The following is an 11,555-nucleotide window of genomic DNA, read 5'->3' as shown; positions in this document are numbered from 1 at the left end:
CGTAGAGGAAGAAGAGGATTAAAAAAAAAAAACACAAAGAAGCATGGCCACTGGGGCTAAACGCAGGAAGGCGGACGGGCCTTCAAAGTCTCGGCTGGAGGAGGAGGAGGAAGAGGAAGAGGAAGGCAGCGGCGACCAGGACTCCGATTCGGAGCTGGAGAGTGATAGCGAGGAGGACGAAGAAGAAATCAATGAGGTGAGTTGAGTCTCTCCCGCTCAGCTCAGCCCGGCGGCTTCTCTTCCAACCTCTGCCTGCAAGCAGACGAGACTTTCCCCGCTTCTTGATTAGAGTGGTCGGCAGCGTCGTGTCCGGAGACGGGGATGGGGATGGGGGCTCTAAGAACGCCGCTTGATAGCTGACCTTGGCTTCATTCTCCCTAAGAAGATCCCGCCATTTCCACAGTATGGCCCGCCCTGGAAATCCCTTTCATTTCCCACTTGCTTCCCATTCACTCCGAATTACAGAGAGTCCTCGCCTTACGGCCGCAATTGGCCCCAAAATTTATGTTACTCGGTGGGAAATCGGTTATGTGAGTTTTGCTCCGCTTTCCGACTTTTCTTGCCAGGTTTGTTAAGTGAATCAGGGCAGTTGTTAAATTAGTAACACAGTGTTAAGTGAATCTGGTCTACCCCATTGACTTTGCTTGTCGGAAGGTGATCACATCTCTCTCTCTCTCACACTCACACTCACGCACACACGACTGTGGGAAGAAATATCCATCTGGTTCAGTTCCAAGCTGGGAGAAAGACACTGGAAACATGGAGACTGATTGGAAAGAAAGTTTAAGGATGAAGCAGAACCACGTGGATGGTTTTGGACAGCTGACCACATGGAGTTAAGAGTGGGGGATAATTATACCTTCCCTTGGGCTTTGCACTTGAGCTCCCTGTGCAAGAACTTGTATTCTATTGGCTGTTGCCAGATTCCTATGGTGTCATGTAAGGGTTATGTAAGGGTCATAGCTGGCTCTATAGGCAAAAAAGAAATGCAAAACCTAGGTCTGTGATGGCGAAACTATGACAGGCATGACAGAGATGGCACGCAGCACCCACTCTGTGGGCACGTAAGCTGTTGGCCCAGCTCAGCTCCACCATGCATGTGTGTGTGCCTGCCAGAGGCCAGTTGGTCTTCAGGTTTCTGCTGTGCATGTACTGGGGGTGGGGTGCACATGGGGGGCCGCTCACACATGTGGGGTTGGGGTGCATGCGAGGCCCCACATGTGCATGCACGGGGCGCATGTGGGGGCTGTGTGCATGTGGGAGGGGCAGGGTGCATTGCATTTTGGGGGTTTGGGTGCATGCTTTGGCCATTCTGTCCAGAAAAGGTTAGCCATCCTAGGTGCTTGTCTGAGCTAATTTGGTTTACCTTTGGCTTATTGTTTATCTGAGCTCCCAGATGAAATTTGGACTGCTCTGTGGAGTTCATGCAATGTCTGAAATGCCCTTAGGATATTGTGCAACGTAGCAAGCTCTGTGTCTTCTGCTAAATGGTAGTGGGTTAATCCTATTATATCCTGAAGGATCATGTCCTGTTCTTAATCCCATCACCCTGAAGCTGAAGGTCTTTTGTTTTGTAGATAGGCTGCTTAATCTTTCTTAATGGGCACAAAATATCTGCTGGTGGGGAGCTATACTGAGTCTGCTTTCTGTCTTTAAAAAAACTTATTTCTCTGTTTCTGCTTTAGGGAAATGTAATATCTTGCCTTTTTAATATCCCTCAAAATATTTCATTCTTTTAAATGGGGGGCTTTTCACAATATACTACAAACTGTCATAAATGTGAGTCACTTTTCAAGCAGCTGAATGCAAATTACATGACATGGGGATGCTGCAATAGTTATAAGTGTGAAAAATGATCGTCATTTTTTCAGTGCAGTTGTAACTTTGAATGGTCACTAAGCAAACTTATAAGTCGAGGACTACTTGTAATGAATTCGTGAGAACTCCTTGTGGACTGTTGGAAGAAATATCCATCTGGGTTCAGTTCCAAGTGGGGACAAAGACACTGGAAACATGGAGGCTGCTTGTAAAGATGGTTTAATGGTGGCCAGGATCACATGGCTTGAGTTCCTGAACAGAAAAGGGCTGAGATCCTGTGTGCTCCCTGGTTTTATGCTTTTTCTGAGCTTTGAACTTTCTGGGGCACAGGAAGAGTACCCTGATTGGCTGTCAGACTCCCAGGGGGTGGGGGGTCTTAGCTAACATTGTAGGTTGTCCCTCAAGCTTGCCTGAGCCTTGCCATGTGGTGAGTTTCAGTTGCTAGATGGGTTCTATTATGATGCAGATGATGATGGCCCATTAACAAAGGTGGGGAGAATGAGTTTCTACCTCTGACCTATTGACAAAGGTGGGGGGGGGAATCAGGAAGCTGCTTTGTCTTTAAAACATGTTTCTCCATTTCTCATCCAGGGAAATATATTCTGCCTTTTAAATATTTTCTAAAATATTTCATTCTTCTAGGACGGGGGTAGGTACTAAATTCCTACAGGACAATCAATTAAAGATGAGCCAGCAGTGTGCGGCAGCGACCCAAAAATACAATCCTGGGTTGTATAAACAAAAGCATAGGCTCAAAATCACATGAAGTATTAATACTTCTTTATGATGCCTTACTAAGGCCACACCTGGATACTGCATCCAGTTTTGTTCACCACATTACAAAAAAGATGTTGAGACTCTGGAAAGTGCAGAGAAGAACAACTGATTAAAGGCCTGGAGACAAAAACATTTGAAGAACAGTTGGAGAATTTGGGTTTGGCTAGTCTAAAAAAAAGAAGGACTAGGGATGACATGATAGCAGTATTCCAGTATTTAAGGGGCTGCCACAAAGAACAGGGAGTGAACTTATTTTCCAAAGCACTAGAAGGCAAGAAAAGAAACTGGATGGAAACCAATCAAGGAGAGAAGCAACCTGGAATTAAAGTGAAACTTCCTAAAAGTAGGAACAATTAACCAGTGAAACAGCTTGCCTTCAGAAGTTGTGGGTGCTTCATCACTGGAGATTTTTAAGAAGAGACTGGACAATCACTTGTCTGAAATGGTTTAGCGTCTCCTGCTTGAGTAGGGGGTTGGACTAAAAGACCTCCAAGGTCCCTTCCAGCTCTATTCTGTTTGATTGACTTCTTGCTGCCTCTTTCCATTCTCTTAAGTTTCTTTCTCTTCTGGATTTCATTCTCCAACCATGTGAATGATAACAACCAAAATGAGAGGCCTGGGAATGTAAACGAAATGTATTTCCTTGCTATATTTGCCACAAAAACCTAGAAGAGCCTTTCTCTATTTTGATTCCTTCTAAATGCATTGGACTACATCTCCCATCAGCCACTAGGGTAGATTGTCAGAAGCATGGAGCAGTTTGTGTGGATTGGGCAATGCGGTTTCATTTATGGTGGTTCCATTTAAAGTCAGTCCAAGAGACAAAAGAGATTTAAAGTGGTTTTATTTTCAGCTGAAACAAAGAATTTGGAAATTAATATCCTAAGCACAAATTAGCAGATGTGCATAAGGAACCACATATCTCTGGCAAATATGGCTAGATTTTAAAAATTGATAGAGGAATACTAATATCTTTATTTCTCTTGGTTCATAGGAAGTAAACATTGAATTTGAAGCACATACAGTAACTGATGGTGATAAAAATGGAATAAAAAAGTTACTACAACAGGTATGTATGTTTTTCTTGTAACCCTGGATTTTAGCTTTTGTGTTTTAAAATAACGATTCTTAACTAAATAATGATTTTTTAACTGTTCTCAAATCATTGTGGACAAATGATATTTTGTTTGTCACATTCTGAAGACATAGAAGCCCTGGTAGTGCAGTGGTTAGAATGCAGCATTGTAGGCTTACTCTGCCCAGAGCCAGGAGTATGACCCTGATAGAGCTTGAGGTCAGTGGTGGGATTCAGAAAACCAGTTGTTCAAGTAACAACTGGTTCTCTGCCCTAATGATTTCTTCCAGCAACCAGTTTGCCAAACTGCTCAGACACTTAACAACTGGTTCTCCTGAAGTGGTGCGAACCACAACTGCTTGAGGTTGACTCAGCCTTCCATCCTGCTGAGGTTGATAAAATGAGGACCCAGTTTATGGGGGCAAAATACCGACATTATAAATTGCTCAGAGTGGTGTAAAGCACTATGGGGCAGTATATAAGTCTAAGTGCTATTGCTATTTTTAATCACGTGGCAATACTATTTTGTTATTTCTGTGGTAATTTATTGGGAGGGAAAAAAGTGCAAAGTTTACAATTATGAATTCCAATTTGATTTAAAAAGTGCATAGCTGTGGGGCATGTAAATTTACCAAGGTGCTTGGAATATTAAATCTCAATGAAGAAAATGAGTACAGAATGGTTAGATATTATAAAATTAAATCGTAAGTATATTATGCAGAAAGTTATATGTTCATTTAAATACTGTCTTAATTCCTAGAAATGAATGCTACAGTTCTACCTGCCAGTGCTAAAGTTTTATCTGTCAAATCGGATTTCACATATAGATTATATTATATTAAATAAAAATTTCTTTTCTCTCAGCTATTTCTAAAGGCTCCTATTAATACAGGTGATCTGACTGATATATTGATACAACAAAATCACATTGGCAGTGTTATCAAGGTATAGTGTCTTCTCATATTTTCTTAATTTATATAATATTTTTCGGGGGCTAGAAGAAGATTTTAGCCTTGCCCTCCCATTGTTGTTGCTCATATATCATGCATTTATCTGTGAGTAATTTTATTTGGACAACCATACATTGCTGAAGATTCATCTCCACAATGCTCATGTTTCTAGGTCCGTTTAACTTCATAACCTCTTTTTATATGCTATTTCTACAATATAATCATAATTAACTTGAATTCCCCACAGAATTACTGGAATATTAATGGTCAGCAAGACAGTTCCAACAATTTCAGAGGTCTCCAAACTTGCAACTTTAGGACTTGTAAAGATTTCAACTCCCAGAATTCCTTATGGCTGGCTTAGGAATTCTGGGAATTGAAGTCCACAAGTCTTAAATTTGTCAAATTTGAAGACCCCTGTTCTAGAAACATTTTAGGCAGAGCAGTATCATTTTGCATAGGGTGCCAGTTATCTGCTAGATAGAATCATAGAGCAAATAGGTTACAGTTTTGATGTTGTGTAAATTCACTGTTACTACTGAAAAAGAGGAAGCTGCCCATAATTGAGAACAGTATTTCAGGAACTAGATAGAATTGTTCAAGCTCACCTTTTACATACTTCATTCTGTAATGCAGCAAATTGAGGAAGGTGCCATTTCCTGCAATATTGTAGTTCTAAATATTGATCAGTATATAAGCAAGTACAAAGTTGCTTGAAAAACCAAGATTGTACAAACATATTTGTGAGATTTGAACTGATAATGATTGCTTAGAAATCATATATTTGAGTCCTGTCAGCTGTCATTACAATTACGGGTAGTTATCGTTAAAGAAAAAAGTTTCAGTGGAATTGAAAATAAAACTGTGTAATTTTGGTCGTCATAAACGTGAGAATGTATTGTGGAATTGAAGAGATGCAGAAAGGTCACAATGGCAACGAAATGACTAATGAACTAGGAGGTTAGATTTGCAGATAGTGCTCTCATGGAAATGATACAACTCAAATCCATGTGTTTTGTATCTCTACTGTGCTTAATAAGCATGTTTCTGAATAATCTTGTTTATTTAATAACAAGAATATATGTGCTCCACTACTCCCAAGGTTCCAAGCACTTTACAATATAAATACATTTTCTCCTTTTTGCTCCAATTCTATGGTTAGTCACAGATTCCCAGGTGTTCGCCAATGTGGTTAATATTCTAAGGTTTTAATTTGGATAAGTTGCCTGATTCAATTAAGATGGACTTTGTTGTATGTGCTACAAGATCAATGAAAGTGGGAAGTGCAAAAAAAAGTTACTTCATAAATGTTGGTTCCACAGATATAGTATTTTGAATTGATTTATCCCAGGTCCTATTACACAGATAGCTAAGCTGGTGTTGAGAAATTAAATACTTTAATGCTGCCTCTTCCAATGAAACATTCTTTTTCTGCTGAACATAACTCTACAATGTATTAGTCTTTTTATGTTACATTGCTCTGAAAAATCAGCCTGTATATTTTAACTTAAATAGAGCTAGCCTTTTCAAGCTTAGCTATTTTTTTAATTTGTTGGACTACAAATTCGATTGTCCACATGGACAGGAAATTCAGAGAGTTGAAGCATGTCCAGGGAGGAGGGCCATGTTGGGGAAAAAATCTGATTTAAAATATAACAGAATAAGCAACAGCTATATTTAATTATTTATTTTATTTTCATAGCAAACAGAAGTCACAGAGGAAAGTGATGACGAAGATAATGATGAGGTTTTTGGCTTTATAAGTCTCTTAAATTTAACAGAAAGGAAGGTCAGTGATCAAGAGCATATAAAAATCAATATTAGCTTAATTTGGCAATGAAATATTGGAATGTTTAACAGTTGTTGTACAGCTAGTCCTTGTTTAGCAATTGTATTTGGGTTAAGCAAAATGGTCACTAAACAAAAAATCATGTGACTGGGATCCCTTTCTAGCTGGAAAGAGAGAAACTACTCAGTTTCACACTTTCAGTTTCTGTTTGCCTCCTAATTGTTTCCCCTTCCTTTGGAAATTTTGAGTGCCTGCTTACTGTTTTGTAAACATTGAAAGCAATCAGACTGCACTGGCAGACCATGTCTGGGAGCTGAGGGTCCACTACAGTCCACTCTCTTGAAATTCCTTTCTCCAATATCTTGGGGGTGGAAGGAGACACAATTTCTGTGGCCAATCTGTTCTTTACCTGATCTCCCCTCCCCCCATGCAATCACGTTGCTGGTAAAATAATTGTTTTCGCTGTGTAGAAAAGCAAACATCTTACTCTCTTGTAATCCCTTTCTCTTCATTTTGAGCTTCGCAAGGGAGGGGGGAACTATAGGTCAGGCACAGGACAAGGCTTACTGACCGTAATGGAGATTATTTGACTGAGGAACGCTGTTTCTAGATTCCTAGATTAAATCCTAGATTTCAACAGCATCATAACTTTGGTGGCTGAAAGAGTGGTTAGTAAGCAAGGATTATTGTAACTAGAACCACAGCCCCAAAATTTATGAAGACACAGCTTCTTTCAGTTATTCAGAAAAATGGGATAAAGTCTTTAGATTGCCATTATTTATCAAGCATAACACACGTCTCCCTATAACTGTGTCAAAAGTCTGCTTTTGAGATACCTGATGCTCTAGAAAGTAATAAAAAGCATGAGTTCATGTAAGCTGTCTACTGTTGTAATAATAATAATCCTTGCGATTTGAAATAGTTATTTGTAGCAGCAGAAAGTCTTAACCATCTGGTTAATAATACTAAATCGTTAAGTTTTTCACTGCGATTTTCAAATATTGAGGTTATTTTTATTTCAGGCATATTTTCATTTAAGATAGAATTTAGGCATTGGTTTGTTACTTTCGTTGAATTAATAATCTAGGCTGGAAGCGTTTATTTTTATTAGGATTTTAATTCATATAGCTGCTTTGTGACTGTGAGCTAGAATGGAAAGTAAGTCTCTGTGAATCCATGAATAGATTTTGGGGAGGGGGGAGTCTGTGAATTAGGATGGAGAAAACATTCAGTTTTGTTTTCACATATACTAGTATATTGCATATTCAGTATCTTTTAATATTTTGATAACTAAGTATAATCAGTTTCCTCTGTAGTACAGTCTATATATGTATTTTATTTTAATACATTTTTCTGGGAAGGGATCTCTAGGCTTCACGGGTGAATGACACAAAAAGTTTAAGCATTTCTGAATTGAATGGATAATTTTAAAAGAAATTCTTTGAAATTATTAAAAGCTGTGATTTTCTATGTCTAAAAAAAAAAGCCCAGTAGTTTGCTTAATTATTTTGTACCACAAAAAAGATCTGTCTTTTGATTCCTAGGGTACTGAATGTGCTGAGCAAATTAAAGAACTGGTCTTAAGTCAGTGTGAAGAGAACTGTGAGCAGAATGTGGTTGAGCAGCTGGATAAGCTTTTAAGTGACACCACTAAGCCTGTGGGCTTCCTACTAAGTGAAAGATTCATTAATGTTCCTCCCCAGATTGCTCTGCCTATGCACCAGCAACTGCAGTAAGTGCTTCTCCCAAATCATTTTTGAACTGTAATTTTTATCCTTGGATGACCTCTGAAACCTTATTTAAATGGAAATATCTAGAATAGGAGGGAAAAAAGAGAAAATACATGTAAGAGCCGGAGAAATGAAGCCCAGCATTTTAATATTATTGTCTAATATGACCTTTAATTCAAACTTACTGTGAATAGATTATTTTACTTAATTGTGAAAATATTGTTTGTAAGGCACGTAAATATTTAGCAATATATTGCAGGCAAATTGAATTATGCAGTTTTCAGAGCTGCACAGTAGCTGGAGAATACATGAAAACAATTGCATTTTCTTCTAAACATTTAAATGTTACTGTAGTGGTTACAGTTTGTGGGATGAGGGCTGGATATAACAGAAGTGCTTGGTCCTTGATTTTTGATGCAATTAACACGTTTACTTCTAGGAAAGAAATAGCGGAAGCTCAGCGTACAAACAAACCTTGTGGCAAATGCTACTTCTATCTTCTCATTAGCAAGACTTACACTACTAAGAAGAATGCTAAAAAAAGAGGAAGTGCTACGCGCCAGAAAGTGGAGCTAATGTTTTCAAATGCCGAAGAAGAATTTTTCTATGAGGTGAAATTATTATTTAGTTCAATTTCCCAAGTGCATTTTGATTCACACATTTACTTATTGCATTTATACACTGCCCAATTCCCAGCAACTTTAGGCAGTGTTGCAGTTTTGTGGTTTAAGCTTTTTATTTCTAGTGTGAAATTACTATTGAATATAGACAATAAATTGCTTGGCATGTATAACTGCCATAGTGATAAACCCATGTATGATTTGACAGCTTACCCTCAGTTCCTGTGTCCTTATTCTGTGGATTACTACTAAAGATCTAGCTAGGAGGCATCTGCCTTGAATAGAAAAGTTTTGGAACTGGTCTCTAAAGCTGGATTCTCCACTGTTTCAAATCTGAAACAACTGTTTAACCTTATGCTTGGCTGACAGAGGAATGGTAATATACGTTGTTTCCACTGCTATGACATATCCCGATTTAGGTGGAGGCAGTTCCAAACTTTCTGATCAGGAATTTCAGTTATAGCTGGTTTTCATTAAATGTCTTGCTTGGTGTTTAATTTTGTATTCTCTAATTATATACTGTTTTCTCCACTTGAGAAATAATTTAAATCAATGTAATTAATTTAAATCAATGTAGTTTTTTTTTTTAAATAGCAATCGGTGCTGAAATTCAGTTATTCAGTAGAAGAAGAGAGTGACTCATGTTTGGGAGGCAGATGGTCTTTTGAAGATACACCTATGAAGCCTTTACGAACAGTGATGGTAATCCCTGCTGATAGAATGAATGCCGTCATGGAGAAGTTCAAAGAATACCTTTCTGTCTAGACCATTTTGTATGCAAACTGTATTGAAGGATGAAGTCATCCTGTAAGATGTTGACATTTGAGTCATAAATGGACAATTAAAAAAAAAAACTAGTTTGCATTCTTTCAAGGTTTCTTCATATTGTAAAATGTCAGGTATATTTTTGCAACAACTTTGTATGCTGTGAGTTGGTCATTTAAAGTTGTGTAATCGGGACTTTTAAATAATTGTCAATATTTGCTGCATACTTTTCTTACTGACTTTTGTGTGCTGGTTATATTGTCATTTGTTCAGTTATGATATTCAGCAATCTGATGTGTCAAGTTGTAAAAACAACCTGGTCTGTCATCATACCTAATACATAGAAAAGAAACATACAGGTGGTCTTTTACAGAATGTTCAAACACAGAAGTACACTGAATGAGTGTTAGTTACAACAGGTCCTAGTCCTTAGAGCTGTCATGGTGCCCCACAGTTCCATGATCGTGATTTGCAACCTCTGCTAGCTTCTGCTAATGGGGAACTTGGCAGGAAATTGCAAGTCATAGTCATGAGGTTCTTGTTTTTGGTGGCAACTGGGACTGCTGGAATTGTTGTCACTAAGCATTGTCATGTGGATTATTTGATAACTGTATCATTTAATGATGGAATTTTTGGTGGCAATTAACTTTGTTAAGTAAGAACTATCTATACCAGGGGTGTCAAACTCGCGGCCTGAAGGCTGGAAGCGTTACATGCTGGCTATGGCCACCCCCGGTTTAGCGAAGGAGAAAAAGTCATGATGCGTCACGTGACGACAACGAGCGGTCGTGAGTTTGACACCCATGATCTAATAGAGTTTGCAGTATGAAATTTATTAAATAATACATCATTCAGTTGGGGCTTCAAGTTCTTCATCATACTTTCTGTCTTCATTTGCTGTTTTTTGTTTCTGAAATGGTTGATACGTTTCTGCAGAACAGTCTTATTTTCACTAGCAGACAAATTACTGAAATAATATTAACTGAATTTATTTGATTTGGGTGTCACACAACCCAAAGTGATTCTGAGCAGATCACAATATGGCAAAGAGAGTAAAACGCAATGTAATTTCAAAAGCCAAAAGAAATATAATATTGAGGTGTCAAGTCTACAAATCTGTTAAGAAATCGAATAAACAGAGATGCATATTTTAAGATTACAAAATAATACTTCAGAACATTGCTGGATTGTGCCAGCATTTTCTGTCACACAATAGTTACCTGAATGTATTTGACAAGTTCACAAAACTCGACTGGGTAACAAAAACCTCCTTTCACTTCCCGTTAACAAGGATTTAAGACATACACCCTCTGATCAAGAATTCATAAAATTGAATCAAGTTAATGTCCACTGCTTGTGTGACAGTGATCCTATCTTGTCTTCTTTTCAAACCATCCAAATTGGCTACCATTACTACTTATTTCATAGTTTTAACTATGTCTAAAAAGTTTTGGTTCCAAGAGGAAATCTACAAAAATGTTTACTTTTAAGCCTCTGCAAAATAGGATGCTTCAACTCTCCTTGAAGCAATGGTAGCAGACCTTCTTCAGGTGCTGTAATCTGAAAACTAAATATGGCATAGTTCTTGACTAGAGGATATTCTTCAAAAGCTATAAATCTTCATTGTAGTGTTTTCTAGCTGTAGAAATTTCCAGGTGTATGGACTTCAAATCTCAGAATTCTACAGTTAGCATACCATTGATAAGAATCCTGGGAATTGAAGCCTATATACACTGGAAGTACCAAAATTGCTTCAGTGTATAGTTTACAGGAACTCAGAGGAACTAAGGTTTTTCTTTTCTAATTTCAAAGGATCCAGGAAAAAGAACATTTTCCTTCTGTCAAATAGAATCTATTCCTTCTGAAATGTTTTAAGAGGATTACCAGCCTATATACAAGTGCACATTAAGCCCACTGTATTGATAAATATAATAGGACACATGGATGTTTGATTTGCAGGCATAGCCCTGGAATTACTAGACAAAATATCATGGATTTTGTTTCTTAAATCTTACAGTTGGATAGGTTCTG

General features: G+C 38.1%; 1 protein-coding gene across 2 annotated transcripts; it reads left to right on the top strand.

Annotated features, from left to right (window-relative positions):
* Nucleotides 1-10: 10 nt before the first annotated feature.
* BCCIP (BRCA2 and CDKN1A interacting protein) lies at nucleotides 11-10,384 on the top strand. 2 transcript variants are annotated; one of them, XM_058188322.1, is made up of 7 exons: nucleotides 13-196; nucleotides 3,590-3,664; nucleotides 4,535-4,615; nucleotides 6,323-6,409; nucleotides 7,954-8,141; nucleotides 8,579-8,750; nucleotides 9,354-10,384. In XM_058188322.1, the coding sequence occupies exons 1-7, from the start codon at nucleotides 44-46 to the stop codon at nucleotides 9,522-9,524; spliced, it is 927 nt and encodes a 308-aa protein (XP_058044305.1). In that variant the 5' UTR covers nucleotides 13-43; the 3' UTR covers nucleotides 9,525-10,384. The 2 variants fall into 2 exon arrangements, with proteins under 2 accessions (XP_058044306.1, XP_058044305.1); XM_058188323.1 differs by lacking the exon at nucleotides 6,323-6,409 and having other exon boundaries at nucleotides 11-196.
* The last annotated feature ends 1,171 nt before the right edge of the window (nucleotides 10,385-11,555 follow it).

Source organism: Ahaetulla prasina, chromosome 6 (assembly GCF_028640845.1).
Source record: "Ahaetulla prasina isolate Xishuangbanna chromosome 6, ASM2864084v1, whole genome shotgun sequence".
NCBI classification, from domain to species: domain Eukaryota; kingdom Metazoa; phylum Chordata; class Lepidosauria; order Squamata; family Colubridae; genus Ahaetulla; species Ahaetulla prasina.
This window is presented reverse-complemented; position numbering and strand designations above follow the sequence as displayed.

Coding starts and splice junctions, on each gene's coding strand:
- BCCIP (XM_058188322.1), top strand. CDS start 44: ATGGCCACTGGGGCTAAACGCAGGAAGGCGGACGGGCCTTCAAAGTCT. Junction 197..3,589: donor ACGAAGAAGAAATCAATGAG/GTGAGTTGAGTC, acceptor CTTGGTTCATAG/GAAGTAAACATTGAATTTGA. Junction 4,616..6,322: donor ACATTGGCAGTGTTATCAAG/GTATAGTGTCTT, acceptor TTATTTTCATAG/CAAACAGAAGTCACAGAGGA.